The sequence below is a fragment of the Penaeus vannamei genome, chromosome 11, assembly GCF_042767895.1.
Source record: "Penaeus vannamei isolate JL-2024 chromosome 11, ASM4276789v1, whole genome shotgun sequence".
In the NCBI taxonomy this organism is placed as follows: Eukaryota; Metazoa; Arthropoda; class Malacostraca; order Decapoda; family Penaeidae; genus Penaeus; species Penaeus vannamei.
In genome coordinates this window covers 40,105,861-40,120,860 of record NC_091559.1, presented here as the reverse complement: position 1 = coordinate 40,120,860, position 15,000 = coordinate 40,105,861, and the positions used below count along the sequence as shown (strand labels likewise).

At 49.1% G+C, this 15,000-nt stretch overlaps 1 protein-coding gene across 1 annotated transcript in view; it reads right to left on the bottom strand.

Moving 5' to 3' along the window:
* The window catches only part of LOC113828529 (pneumococcal serine-rich repeat protein), a 250,504-nt gene that overhangs the window by 31,521 nt on the left and 203,983 nt on the right, over nucleotides 1–15,000 (bottom strand). The window contains exons 6-7 of the mRNA XM_070127292.1: nucleotides 8,503–8,623; nucleotides 1,263–1,343 (exon numbers count right to left, since the gene is read on the bottom strand). Of these exons, the coding sequence (XP_069983393.1) occupies nucleotides 1,263–1,343; nucleotides 8,503–8,623 (202 nt within the window). The remainder of the gene's footprint in view (nucleotides 1–1,262; nucleotides 1,344–8,502; nucleotides 8,624–15,000) is intronic.

Sequence of the window (15,000 nt, the reverse complement as noted above, 5' to 3'; positions counted from 1 at the left end):
AGGGAGGGAGGGGGAGAGGGAGGGAGGGAGGGAGAGAAAGGGAGAGGAAGAAGGAGGAAAAGATAGGGAGAGGGAGAAGGAAGGAGGGAAAGGGAGAAGGGGGGAGTGAGAGGGTTAAGGGAGGGAGAGAAGGAGAAGAAGCTAGAGAGAAGGAAAGGGGCAGAAGAAAAGATGGATAAGCAGGATGAAGAGGAGGAAGAAAACATGAGGGAAATAAAAGAAAAGAAAATGAGAAAGGGAAAATGGAAGAGATAAGGGAATACCAGAAACGAAGTAAGAAGTATATAGGAGAGCAAAAGGGAATAAGAAAGAATAGGAGAAAAAAGGAGAGAAAAGAAGAGAATAGAAGAGAGGAGAAATGAGAAGAGAGGAGAAAAGGCAGAAGAAAAGAGAGAAGAGCATAAGGCAGAAAATAAGAAGAGGGGAAAGGGCAATAAAGAAGAAGAGGAGGGGGGGAGGCACCGGTGAAATGGGCCAATAGAGAACATATGTTAACAGTCCTTCCACAGCAATAATGTCTCTCTCTCTCCCTCTCTCTCTCTCTCTCTGTTTGTCTGCTTCTCTCTCTCTCTCTCTCTCTCTCTCTCTCTCTCTCTCTCTCTCTCTCTCTCTCTCTCTCTCTCTCTCTCTCTCTCTCTCTCACACACACACAAACACACACAGACACACACACACACACACACACACACACACACACACACACACACACACACACACACACACACACACGCACACATACACGCACACGCACACACACACACACACACACACACACACACACACACACACACACACACACACACACACACACACACACACACACACACACACACACACACACACTCTCTCTCTCTCTCTTCCCTCTAAGCTTCGGTCCCCGTTATTGACACTGTGTCGCTCAGTCGTTCGAACGATCTGGTCGTTATGGGTGGTCGTTCGGCGGGGGGGGGGGGGAGAGGAGGGAGAGGAAGGAGAGGAGGGAAGAGGATTTTGAGGGGAAGGAGGAGGTAGGTGTGATAGGGGGAGGGGATAATAAAGGATAAGAAGACGAAGAGAAAGACAAAACGAAGAGAAGGAGAAAAAAAGAGAGAAAAAAAATTAAAGAGAGAAAGCAAGCGAGAGAAAAAGACATAAAGAAAAAGAAAAAATAAATAAAATAAATAAGGGAAAAAAAAAAAAAAAAAAAAAAAAAAAAACAGGAGACGTAAACTAAAGATGCGGACTTTGAAGCGGACTTAACAAAGGACTCCAAGCGGACTTACCCTCTTCCACATGTAGATGTAGGCCACTTCCATGAGCGTCCACGAGTCCAGCAGTCTGTCGTCGCCGTAGAGGAGCTCCACCTGGCGGGGAAAGGGGAAAAAAGGGGATTAATTTTCGTATTTTTTCTTCGTATTTACCTGCTAATCGTAGTTTTTTTTTTATTTATATATACATCTCTGTCTTTCTCTGGATTACTTTTCGTATTTTTTCTTCGAATTTGCCTGCAATTCGTTGGGTTTTTTTTTATTGTTTCATACATCTCTTTCTCTCTTTCTCTCTGTTTGTCTCGTTTTTTCTCTTTCTCTCTCTTTCTCTCTGTTTGTCTCGCTTTTCTCTCTCGTTCTCTTTCTCTCTGTTTGTTTGTCTCGCTTTTTCTCTCTCTTTCTTCCTTCTTTACCCTCTCCTTCCACTTTTCCTTCTCCCTTTTAATCCCTCCTCCATCTCCTCTTTTTTCCCTCTCTCCTTCACCCTCACCTTTCCCTCTCCCCCACTCTTACCGTCTCCTCCCTCATCCTTTCCCTTTCCACCCCCCACCACCCTCTCTTTCATCCTCATCCTCTCCCTCTCCATCCCCCATCCTTCCCCCCATCCCCCCTTACCATCTCCACCCTTCCCCTCACCCCCACCCCCCCCCCTCTCCCTCCATAAGACCATCCATCTTCCACCTCAAAACCCCGTCTATCCTCCACTCCACCCCGCCCCCTCTCCACGCAGCAGACGGAAGGCAACAAAGTGGACCGTCGCCCACCCCCCGCCCCCTCTCCCCCTCTCCCCCTCCCCCTCCACCCCCCTCCACCGTCAAAATGGATGGTTTATATTCCATTAATTAATTACTCGGGGACAAAGGCGAAAGGGGGTAATAATAGAACGGCGAGTGAATTCATTACATGTGTGTGCGTGTGTATATATTTTGTAATCTATTTATTTGTATATTTCGGTAAAATATTACGCGAATCCAGCTGCCTTCGACGCGCTGTGTTATTTCGGGACAATACCTGAGATTCTTCTCGTAGGCGCACGCACGCTCTCGCTCGCTCGCTCTCTGTGTCCCTATCTCTCTCTCTCTCTCTCGCTCTCTCTCTCGCTCGCTCTCTCTCTGTGTCCCTCTCTCTCTCTCTGTCTCTGTCTCGCTCGCTCTCTCTCTGTGTCCCTCTCTCTCTCTCTGTCTCTGTCTCGCTCGCTCTCTCTCTGTGTCCCTCTCTCTCTCTGTGTGTCCCTCTCTCTCTCTCTCTCTCTCTCTCTCTCTCTCTCTCTCTCTCTCTCTCTCTCTCTCTCTCTCTCTCTCTCTCTCTCTCTCTCTCTCTCGCTCGTCTCTCTGTGTCCCTATCTCTCTCTCTCTCTCTCTCTCTCTCTCTCGCTCGCTCGCTCGCTCTCTGTGTCTCTCTCTCTCTCTCGCTCGCTCTCTCTCTGTGTCCCTATCTCTCTCTCTCTCTCTCGCTCTCTCTCTCTCTCTCTCTCTCTCTCTCTCTCTCTCTCTCTCTCTCTCTCTCTCTCTCTCTCTCTCTCTCTCTCTCTCTCTCTCTCTCTCTCTCTCTCGCTCGCTCTCTCTCTCTCTCTCTCTCTCTCTCTCTCTCTCTCTCTCTCTCTCTCTCTCTCTCTCTCTCTCTCTCTCTCTCTCTCTCTCTCTCACTACCTCTTCCTCCTACCTCTTCCTTCCTCCCTCCCCTCTCCCTCCCTCCCTGCCTCTCTCTCTCCCTCTCTTCCTCCTTCTCTCCCTCTCCCTCCCTCACACACACACAATACCACCCTCTCTCCACCCGCTTTCCCTCACACCCCTCCCCTTCTCCCTCCCCTCCCTTTCTCCCCCTCCCTACCTTTCTCCCTCTCCCTCCCTTTCCCCTTCCCTTTCTCCCTTCCTTTCTCCCTCTCCCACCCTTTCTCCCTCTCCCTCCCTTTCTCCCCCTCCCTCCCTTTCTCCCTCTCCCTCCCTTTCTCCCCCTCCCTCCCTTCCCCTCGTTTCCCCTCAAGCCCGGGACCTCTCCTCGTTAGTGTTGGCAGTCCTGATTAGCGAAGTGAAACAAGACATTGGAAGCCGGTTTTTCTCCTCTCTGAAAGAAAAAGAGTGGGAGAGAGAGAGAGAGAGAGAGAGAGAGAGAGTGAAGGGGAGAAGGAGAGGAGGGTGAGAAGAAATATACAAAAAGAGTACGAGCAAGAAGAAAGTGGGAGGGAGGGAGAGGAGGGAGGGGAGGGGGACGGGGAGGGGGAGGGAGAGAGCGAGAGAGACAGGGAGAAAGAGAGAGAGAGGGAGAGAGAGAGAGAGAGAGAGAGAGAGAGAGAGAGAGAGAGAGAGAGAGAGAGAGAGAGAGAGAGAGAGAGAGAGAGAGAGAGAGAGAGAGAGAGAGAGAGAGAGAGAAAGAGAGAGAGAGGGAGAGAGAGGGAGAAAGAGAGAAAGAGAGAGCGAGAGAAAGAAAGAAAAGAAAGACAGAAAAGAAAGAAAGAAAAAAGAAAGAAAGAAAGAGAGAAAGAAAAAGAGAAAGAGAGAGCGAAAGAAAAAAGAAAAAAGAAAGAAAGAAAGAAAGAAAGAGAGAAAGAGCGAGCGACGTCTTCCGGCGGTTCCTCTCGCCCCCGACGCTCGCCCAAACCCTCCTCCTCCTCCGCCGACGCCTCCCCAGCCTCGGCGAGAAATGATTTCCATTTTCCGTCTGCCTTCTCCCTTTCTCTCTCCCCTCTCCCGTTCGTTCCTCTCGCTCTCCCTTTCTCTCTCCCCTCTCCCGTTCGTTCCTCTCGCTCTCCCTTTTCGCCCTTTTCCACGTCTATCCGCGTTTAACTCCCTTTCCCTCTCCCTCTTTCTTCTCCCTCTCTCTCTCTCTCTCTCTCTCTCTCTCTCTCTCTCTCTCTCTCTCTCTCTCTCTCTCCCTCTCTCTCCCTCTCTCTCCCTCTCTCTCCCTCTTCCCCTTTCTCTTCCCCTTTCTCTTCCCCTTTCTCTTCCCCTTTCTCTTCCCCTTTCTCTTCCCCTTTCTCTTCCGCTTTCCCTTCCCTCTTCCCTCGCCCCCTCCCTTTATCCTCTCTCCTTCTCTCCCCTTCCCTCCTCCCTCTCTCCCTCTCCCCCTCTCTCTCTTCCTCTTCCCTCTCCCTCCTCTCTCTTCCTCTTCCCTCTCCCCCACTCTCTCTTCCCCTTTCTCTCCCTCCCTCTCTCCCTCTCCCCCCTCTCTCCCTCCCGTTCTCTTTCTCTTCCCTCTCCCTCCCTCTCTCTCTTCCTCTTCCCTCTGCCTCCCTCTCTCTCCCCCTTCCCTCTACCGTCTCCCCCTTTCCCCTCCCTCTCTCCCCTCGCTCCCCTCCAATCTGAAAGGGTCGTTGTGCCACTCCTGTACAATTTAAATTAATACCAGTGCCGCAAGTGCCATCCAGCCTCCATCAGCAGCTGCGGCGCGTTCATTACGTGCGGGCGCAGCGAGGGAAAGAAAAAAAAAAGAAAAGAAAAAAAAAAAACAGCTGCATTTTGCCCGTTTTAGTCGCGTCCGTGCAGCTGTATTTCTCTGGCGTTGTAGCTGTGTTTTTATATTATTTACTTTATTTTTTTTTTATTTTTTTTTTTATTTTTATTTCAAAGCGATGGTGATGATAATGATAGTAAAGATGATGATAGGGAAGGTGGTGATGATGGTGAAGATAATTGTAATAGTAAAGAACAAAACAGCAATAGTAATTATGATGATGATGATCATGATGGTAATGCAAGTAATATTAAGAAGAACAATAATAATAACAATAATAACAACAATAATATAACAAATAACAATAATAATAATAACTCCCAACAAATACAAAAAAACAAGCCCTCCCCACACTCAAACAATGCCCCTCCCCCTCCCCCCTCCTCTCTCCAACCTCCACTTTCTCATCCACCCCCTCCACCCCCCCTTCCTCTCCACCCCTCTCCCTCCTCCTCCCCGGCTTGCTGACTTTTGCATCCGTGACAGCTGACGTACGTGTCATTTTTATTATCTTATCTTTTTTTGTTTATCATTTTTGAAGTCTATTTATCTATCTTTTGGAGGGAAGGAAGGAGGAGGGAGGTGGAGGGGTGGAGGTCTGTGTTCATGGCGGAGGGGGGTTTGGAGGGGAGAAGAGGGGGGAAAGGGAGGGAGATTTACCTGTCTCTGTCTCTCTCTCTCTCTCTCTCTCTCTCTCTCTCTCTTTCTCTCTCTCTCTCTCTCTCTCTCTCTCTCTCTCTCTCTCTCTCTCTCTCTCTCTCTCTCTCTCTCACTCCCCATCCCCCCTTCAATATACATATCTACCTATCCTCCCTCCCTCCCTCTGCCTCTCTTCCTCCCTTCCTTCCTTCCTTCCCTCCCTTCCCTTCCCTTCCTCTCCCTCTCTTCCAATCCTCCCTCCCTCCCTTCTCTTCCAATCCTCCCTCCCTGCCTCCCTCCCTTCCCTCCCTTCCCCTCCCTTCCCTCCCTCCCTTAACGAAGAACCGACACCGAATTCCGGTCATGAACGAGGCTTCCCGCAGCGCCGTTCTCTTCTTTATTCATGACGAGTTGAAGGACAGTTTAGCGCCCTTCTCCCTCCCTCTCTCCTTCCTTTCCTCCCTTCCTCCCTCTCTCTCCTCCCTCTCCCTCGGTCCCTCCTTCCTTCCTTCCTTCCTTCCCTCCTTCTCCCTCTCCCTTGCTTCCTCCTTCCCTTCCTTCCCTCTCTCTCTCTCCCTTCCTCCCCTCCCTCTCACTCCCCCTCTCTTCCTCCCTCCCACCCTCTCCCTCTCTCTCTTCCTCCCTCCTTCACTCTCTCCCTTCCCCACTTCCCTCACCTCCTCCTACGTTCATTCGCTTCCCTTGCCTTTTAAACCCGCTTTGGTTAGTTCTGTTTCTCAGTGTCTGTCTGTCTGTTTACCTGTCTAGCTACCCATCTGTGTCAAACACTCATTTATTCACTCATTCACTCTTTCTCTCTCTTTCTCTCCCTCTGCCTCTGCCTGTCTCTCTCTCTCTCTCTCTCTCTCTCTCTCTCTCTCTCTCTCTCTCTCTCTCTCTCTCTCTCTCTCTCTCTCTCTCTCTCTCTCTCTCTCTCTCTCTCTGGTGGAGGAGGAGGAGGACAGGAGGAGGAAGAAGAAAAGGAGGAGGAAGAAAAAGAGTAGTAGTAGTAGGAGGAGGAAGAAAAGGAGTAAGAGGAGGAGGAAGAGGAGGAGGACAGGAAGAAGAAGAGGAAGAAGTAGGAAGAAGGACAAGGGAAAACAAGAGAGAATACGGAGGAGAATGAAGAGGGCAAGGAAAGGAGAATGAGAAGGCAAGAAGAGAAGACAAGAGGAAGAGAATGAGAGGAGAAAAAGAGTGTTGGGGGGGGAGGGGGGGGGTCCAGTCGCATGGGAACGAGATCAGGTGTTTTGCGGATCAGCTGATTCTGACGTTTTGGGCGATTTCCTTCGATTAGGGGGGGTAGGGGCGGAGGGGGGGGTGCGTTCTCCCGCCCGGAATCCCTCTCTCTCTCTCTCTCTCTAATCTCTTTCTCTGCTTTATTGTTGTTATCATTATTGTTTTATCATTATTGTCATTATCATTATTGTTATTATTATGAGATGAGATGAGATGAGATGAGATGAGATGAGATGAGATGAGATGAGATGAGATGAGAGGAGAGGAGAGGAGAAGAGAGGAGAGAGAGATAAAGAGAGAAGAGAGAAGAGAGAAGAGAGGAAAGGAGAGGAAAGGAGAGGAGAGGAGAAGAGAGGAGAGATAGATAAAGAGAGAAGAGAAAGAGAGAAAGGAGAAAGAGAGATAGGAGAAAAAGAGAGAGAAACACACACACACAAAATAAAATCCAAGTCATCCCACAAATGAAACCTCTTCCCTATCTATCTATCTCCTTTACTCACTAGTTTAAAAACCCTCAACTTAAAACGATTCTCTCCGAACAGAATTTCCAATATAGCCTCAAGGAATTAACCCCAGCAAGACGAAGTTATCAAAAAAGAAAAAAGAAAAAAAAAAAAAAAAAAAAAAAAAAAAAAAAGCCCCCCCCCCTCCTAAAAAATAGTCTATCGAGAGCAGCGCGAAGTGAACGAAAACAGTCCTCGATAGACCCGTAATTGGAAGCCTCGGGACGGGAAGGGGGTGGTGGTGGGTCGTGAGGTGGGTGGGAAGGGAAAGGTCGAGGATATAAAAAATCTACGGGAAGCACTACCCAGGTTTCAATATCGGGGGAGGTTGGGGCACCATATTTTTTTTTTTTTTTTATGTCTTTATTTTTTATCTATTTCTTTTTTCTTAACGTCTTGTATTTTTTCCCCTATCTTCTGGTCTTCCCTTCCCCTCGTCTCTCTCTTTTCCTCGTTCGGAACGGAGGGAAAAAGGTGAACATAGGCCAATAATGATACGAGTGTGTACAAGTGTACAAGTGATAAAAAAATACGTACGGTGTATCTTTATGTAATGCTGATGAAAAGTACTTACATGAGGGGGAAAAATGGTACCTACTGTGATCTCGTTATGTAGACATTCTTGAAGAGATTGATACGTACATATACGTACACACGTATGCACAATACTCGCTCACTCATACTCACACGAACACACACACAATACTCAAACACAACCCCCCCCCATGCACACACACAGCCCCCCCACACAATACCTCCCCCCCACACATCCCTCTTCACATCTGCACAACTCCCCCCATCTCAAGACCCACACAATACCCCCTCCACACACAACACCCCCACTCCACACCCACACAACCCCCTCCACACACAACACCCCACTCCACACCCACACAATACCTCCCCCACACACCCCTCTCCATATCCACACAACGTTCCCCCTCTCAACACCCACACAACACCTTCCCACATTCACACCCCTCCCTCCACACCCCACAACACCCCCCTCTCAACATTCAACACCCTCCTCTCAACACTCACACAATACCCCCCCCCACATTCACACCCACACAATACCCCCCACATTCAACCCTCCCCTCCACCCACACAAACCCCCCCCCATTCACCCCCTCCCCCTCCACACCCACACAACCCCCCCCTCACATTCACCCCCTCCCTCCACACCCACACAACACCCCCAACATTCACCCCCTTCCCCTCCTCCCTCCACATCCACACAACCCCCCCCTCACATTCAACCCCTCTTCTCTCTCCACATCCACACAACACCCCCCTCCCCACATTCAACCCCTCCCTCCACACCCACACAACACCCCCCCTCACATTCACACCCACACTATACCCCCCCCACATTCACACCCCCTCCCTCCACACCCACACAACACCCAAAACACCCAACTCACCCGCAGCGGATCTGGCACCCTGTATTTCGTTTTGACGAGCGTCTTGAGCACCGCGACTGGCACTGTGGCGGGGCACCGGAAGTAGCGGACGACGCTGCCGCTGTTCTCCGCGTCGGCCTCTCTGTGGGGGAGAAAGAGGGGGGGGGTGAGTGGTCTGGCTGCTGGGGGGTGAAGTGAGGGGGTGATGTTGCTGTGGTGGTGGTGATGGTGGTGGTGGTGGTGGTGGTGGTGGGGGAGGTGGTGGTGGTGGGGGAGGTGGTGAAGGTGGTGACGGTGGTGAAGGTGGTGGTGATGGTGGTGGTGGTGGGGGGGTTGGTGATGGTGGTGGTGATGGTGGTGAAGGTGGTGGTGATGGTCGATAATAGTAAATAGTAATAGTAATAGTAGTCGTTGATGTAGTATCAGTAGGAGTAGTGCTAATATCAATAATATCAATGATGATAATAATGGCAATGGAAATACTAATAACAACAATAACAATAATACTAATACTAATAATACCAAGAATAACAATAATAATCATAATAATGATATCAACAACAACAATAATAATAACAATAAAAACAACAACAATAAACCACCATAAAGACAACCCTTCAAAAACGCACACAAAAAACTACTCCAATCACAACAACAACAACACAAGCCAAAAACAAACACAAACAAGGACAAACAAACACAAACAAGGACAAACAAACGCAAAAGGACAAACAAACACAGCCACCCCGCCGCGCCAGAGAACACAGGCGGCAAAAACAGCGCCAGCAGAAAGCACCTGAGACATATATATAAATAAAGGGCCAAAAGCAGCCGTAATGACACTGTCAATCACGGGCATATGACAGGAGGGCCACGGCGAGTCAAGCTGAACACCTGTTGTTTTGAGACCCTCTGTTGACGCGTCTGCTTGTCTGTGTCTGTGTCTGAGTGCGCTGCGGTCTCTCTCGCTCTTTCTTTCTTTTCTTTCTCTCTTCTTTCTTTCTCTATCTTTCTCTTTCTGACTCTAATTCTCTGTTTCTCTGTCTCTGTCTGTCTGTCTGTCTGTCTGTCTGTCTGTCTGTCTCTCTCTCTCTCTCTCTCTCTCTCTCTCTCTCTCTCTCTTTATTTTCTATGCCTTCTCTTTCTTCCTACATACCTCCTCCCCCTCCCTCACCTCTGCCCTCTCTCCCTTTTCTCTTGTTTTCTCTCCTCTTCTTCTTCTCTCTCTCCCTTTTCTCTTGTTTTCTCTCCTCTTCTTCTTCTCTCTCTCCCTTTTCTCTTGTTTTCTCTCCACTTATTCTTCTCTCTCTCCCTTTCCCCTCACTCTCATTTCTTCTTTTCCCCTTACCCTCCTCTCTCTCCCTTTCCTCTTAATTTCCTCTCTCTCTCCCTTTCCCCTCACTCTTTCTCTCCTTTTCCCCAAACCCTCCTCTCTTCTCTTCCCTTTACCCTCCTTTCTCCTCTTCCGTACACTCCCCTCTCCGTCCCCTCACTCCTCCCTTTCCCCTCTCTTCCCTCTCCCCTCACTCCCGTCGCCTCCTTCATCTTCCTTTAATTCGACCTTTACAAGGCCACACCTGTGATTTCGTCCTTTTTCTGGCTCTCGAGATCAAACCGTCCCCGTGATAAAGTATTCTCCTCGTCTCTCCCTCCCTCCCTCCCTTCCCCTTTCTCCCTTCCCCTCCTTCTCTCCCTCTTGCCATTTGTTGCTCCCTCTCTCTCTCTCTCTCTCTACCTTTCTTGCCTTTTCACTCCATTCGCTTTCGTTCTGTTTCTCTCATTCTCTCTCTCTCTCTCTCTACCTGTTTCTCTCTCTCTCTCTCTCTCTCTCTCTCTCTCTCTCACTCTCGCTATCTGTTTTTCTCACTCTCTCTCTCTCTCTCTCTCTCTCTCTCTCTCTCTCTCTCTCTCTCTCTCTCATTTCTCTACGTCTCTCTCTCTCTCACTTTCTATTTTCCCACTCCTTTCCCTCTCTTTTCTTTTCTCTTTTCCCCTTCACTCCTCTCTATCTCCCTCCCCTCCCTTCTCACCCTCCTCCTCACCTTCCACCTTTCCCAAACCACTCATCTCCCCGCTCCCCCCACCCTTCCCCCTCCGCTCCCTCCCCCCCCCCTCACCTAGAACCTCATCAACACCACCGCCAATACCCTCCTCCCTCCTCCTCCCTCCTCCCTCCCTCCCCTTACCCCCTCCCTCCCTCCCTCCCCCCCCTCCCCTTGTGATTGCCTCTCGTGATTACATAATAACGCCCACGGTGAGCGGTCTCCCTGTGATCTCCAAAAAAGGGAGGGAAAAAAAACGAGGAAAATGAAAAAAAAGATGAAATCGGGAAAAATAAAGGAGAGAGAGAGAGAGAGAAAAAAAAAATGATAATAATGTCCCCCTATGGAGTCTTCAAAAGACATGAAAGGTGTTGGTGAACTAGACGTTGGGAGGGGGAGGGAGGGGAGGGGAGGGGAGGGAGGGGGAGGAGGGTTGGGGAGAAAGGGAGGTGTGGGAAAGCTACAGGGGAGGGGAAGGGGGAGGGTGGGTTGGGGGAGAAAGGGAGGGAGGGAGAGCTAGAGGAAGGAGGAGGAGAGGGGAGGAGGGGAGGGGAGTGGACAGGCGAAGAGAAGGAGAAGGGGGGAAGGGGGGAAGGGGGGAGGAGGGGAAACTTGGGCGTACTACGAAAGGCTGTTAAACTCGACTACTTTTAACGTGCCAAGAAAATCTAGAGGCTTGGAAAAGAGGAGGAGGAGGAGGAGGAGGAGGAGGAGGAAGAGGAAAAGGAGGGAAAGGAGGAGAAGGAGGGAAGGAGGGGATATAGGGAGAGAGGGAGAAGGAGGAAGAAGAGGACGACAGGCAACATAATAATAATAATTATTATTATTATTATTACTATAATAATAATAATAATATCAATAGAACTGGAACAATAAAAAGAAAAAAATACCAACATTATTTCTTTTAAACATTAACAAAACAACAACAACAACAACAAAAAAACAACAAAACAACAATAATAATAATAATAATAGCGATTATAATAACAATAATAATCATCATAATAAAAATACCACCAACAACAACAACAACAACACCCATCACCACCATCACAATAAAAAATAATAAAATAACACTAACACCCCAGACGAAGATCCTCCCCCCCCGCGCAAAAAAAAAACTGCCCTCCCCCCCCCCAAAAAAAAAAAAACATACTAAAAATCGCCTTAAAACAGTAGTATTCCCTTTATTTACGGGACTTTGGGGGTCCTCGCGTCGGGCCCTCATCTGCATACGCGCGGCCCCGATGCCCCGCCGGAATCGCTAATGCTCGACCCCGTTACAGCGAACGCGCCTCCTCCTCCTCCTCCTCCTCCTCCTCCGACTTCTCCTCTTTCTCCAGCTCATGCTACTCTTGCTCCTTACTCCTACTCCTGCTTCTATTTCTGCTGGCTCCTATTTTTGTTCCTGCTCTTCTTCCTCTTCTTCTTCCTTCTCCTCCTCTTCCTCCTTCTCATACTCTTCCTCTTCCTCCTTCTTTTTCTCCTTCTCCTTCTCCTCTTCCTCTTCCTCCTCCTCCTTCTCCTCCTCCTTCTTCTCTTCTTCTTCCTCCTGCTCCTCCTCCTCTTCTTCCTCTTCCTCCTTCTCATCTTCCTCTTTCTCCTGCTCCACCTCCACCATTTACCCCTACTCTTGGGACGTCCCTTTTTCCTCTTCTTTTTCTTCCTCCCATTCCTACTCCAGGGACAGCCCCCTTCTTCCTCTTCCTCTTCCTCTTCATTTCCTATTCCACCCCCTCCCCCTCTTCCTCCTGTTCCGAATCATCCTATTCCTGAGACGTTCCCGGGGGTAGGAAGAGAGAGAGAGAGAGAGAGAGAGAGAGAGAGAGAGAGAGAGAGAGAGAGAGAGAGAGAGAGAGAGAGAGAGAGAGAGAGAGAGAGAGAGAGAGAGAGACAGGCAGACAGAGAAAATAGAAAGAGAGAGACAGAGAAAATAGAAAGAGAAAGACAGAGAGAAAAGAGAAAGAGAGAGACAGAGAGAAAAGAGAAAGAGAGAGACAAACCGACAAACCGACAGACCCACAAATAGAGAGACGAGAAAAGAAAAAAAAAAGAGAAAGAGAGCGAGACAGATAGACAAACGGACAGAAACGCACACACAGGGACAAACAGACTCTCTTCCCCCGTGTCCCTCCACCAGACCACGCCACGCGACGTCACGCAACACCACGGAACTCCATAATCATATACATCACACCCTCTCACACCACACGCCACGCTACACCCCACTCACACGCCGCTACACCTATACCACCACCAAAACGCGCCACGCTACACCCTCTCACACTCCGCTACACCTACACCACCACCAAAACGCCACGCTACACCCTCCCACACTCCGCTACACCTATACCACCTCAACACACGCCACGCTACACCCCACTCACACGCCGCTACACCTATACCACCCCAACACACGCAGGCTACACCCCACTGACACTCCGCTACACCTATACCACCCCGACACACACCACGCTACACCCTACTCGCACGCCGCTACACCTATACCACCCCGACACACGCCACGCTACACCCCACTCACACGCCGCTACACCTATACCACCCCGACACACGCAGGCCACACCCTCTCACACGCCGCTACACCTATACCACCCCAACACACGCCACGCTACACCCTACTCACACGCCGCTACACCTATACCAGTCCAACAACGCCACGCTACACCCACCTCACACTCCGCTACACCTATACCACCCCGACACACGCCACGCTACACCCCACTCACACGCCGCTACACCTATACCACCACCAAAACGCGCCACGCTACACCCTACACCAAAGTACACACCACACACACCACCCTACGTACCATGCGTGATACTACACCACAAACCACGCCACCCATCACACCACACCACATCACATTACACCATGTTATACCAAACCACACCACACGCGACACCGAATATTCCCCTTATTCTCGCTTGTAATTACACAAAAACACAAATAAACAAGCAAACAAACAAAAAACGAGACAGCAATGGAAATCACAACAAACACAATAACAGGAAAACCACGCTGACCACAACGCCAAACACAAAACGAGAATTAGTGATAATAAACCGCAAATGCAAACCAATAAAACAACAACAAAACAGAAACGGGGACCACAACAAAACACGCCGCAGACAACCACTAACATGACAAAACCACTAAAAACAACGACAATTTCGCAAACAAAACAAAAACAATCACCAATAAGCCATCATAAAACCCACACGACCCCAACCACACAAAACAACAACAAAAACTCCAATTTCGCTTACAAACAAACAAACAAAAAAAACAATCACCAATAAGCCATCAAAAAAAAAAAAAACTACACGAATCCCAACCACACAAAACAACAACAAAAACTCGCAAGAACAAAAAACAAAAACCCGATAAACCAGGCCACAAACCACACCACAAACCACGCCACAAACCACGCCACAAACCACGCCACAAACCACACCATAAACCAGGCCACAAACCAGGCCACAAACCACACCACAAACCACGCCACAAACCACACCACAAACCACGCCACGCCACACCACAAACCACGCCACAAACCACACCACAAACCACTCCACAAACCACGCCACGCCACGCCACACCAAGGCGAAACGACGGATATAAAAATCACACAAAACGGGCCACGGGTTTAGGCCTCCCCCTGTTGTAACTATCTCGCGGCGTCTCGTAAAATGCGAGATATGCGAATTAGGGAAGGCGGTTATTCTCGTCTCGCTCTTACGTCTTTCGCTCTCTCTCTCTCTCTCTCTCTCTCTCTCTCTCTCTCTCTCTCTGTCTCTCTCTCTCTCTCTCTCTCTCTCTCTCTCTCTCTCTCTCTCTCTCTCTCTCTCTCTTTCTCTCTCTCTTTCTCTCTTCTTTCTCTCTCTCTCTCTCTCTCTCTCTCTCTCTTTTCTCTTTCTCTCTCTCTCTCTCTCTCTCGCTCTCTCTTCTCTCTCTCTCTCTCTCTCTCTCTCTCTCTCTCTCTCTCTCTCTCTCTCTCTCTCTCTCTCTCTCTCTCTCTCTCTGTATGTCTTTCTTCCTATCTCGATATTTCTCTCCGTTTCTCTGTTTGTATGTTTTTGCCTATCTATCTACCTACCTATCTGTCTGTGTACCTGCCCTTCTATCTACCAATCTACCTATCCATCTATCTATCTACCAACTTACCCACCCTACGTATCTACCAACGTCTCAATCTACCTATCCCATCTCCTACTTGCAACTTCATATCCTTCTCTCATACTTTATCCCAATTTCCTCTCCTCTCCCACTCCGAACGTATGCAAATCAACCCCCCCCCCAAAAAAAAAAACGACAAGAAAACGTGAATACGATTTAAAGCGAATTTATGACATCCACAAACATCCAATTACTGCTCCAAACCGCTTGTCATCCCAATTTTCGACCGTTAGCGGACAAAGTAACTGTTTACTCCAATTTTTTGGCGCGAAAATGCCA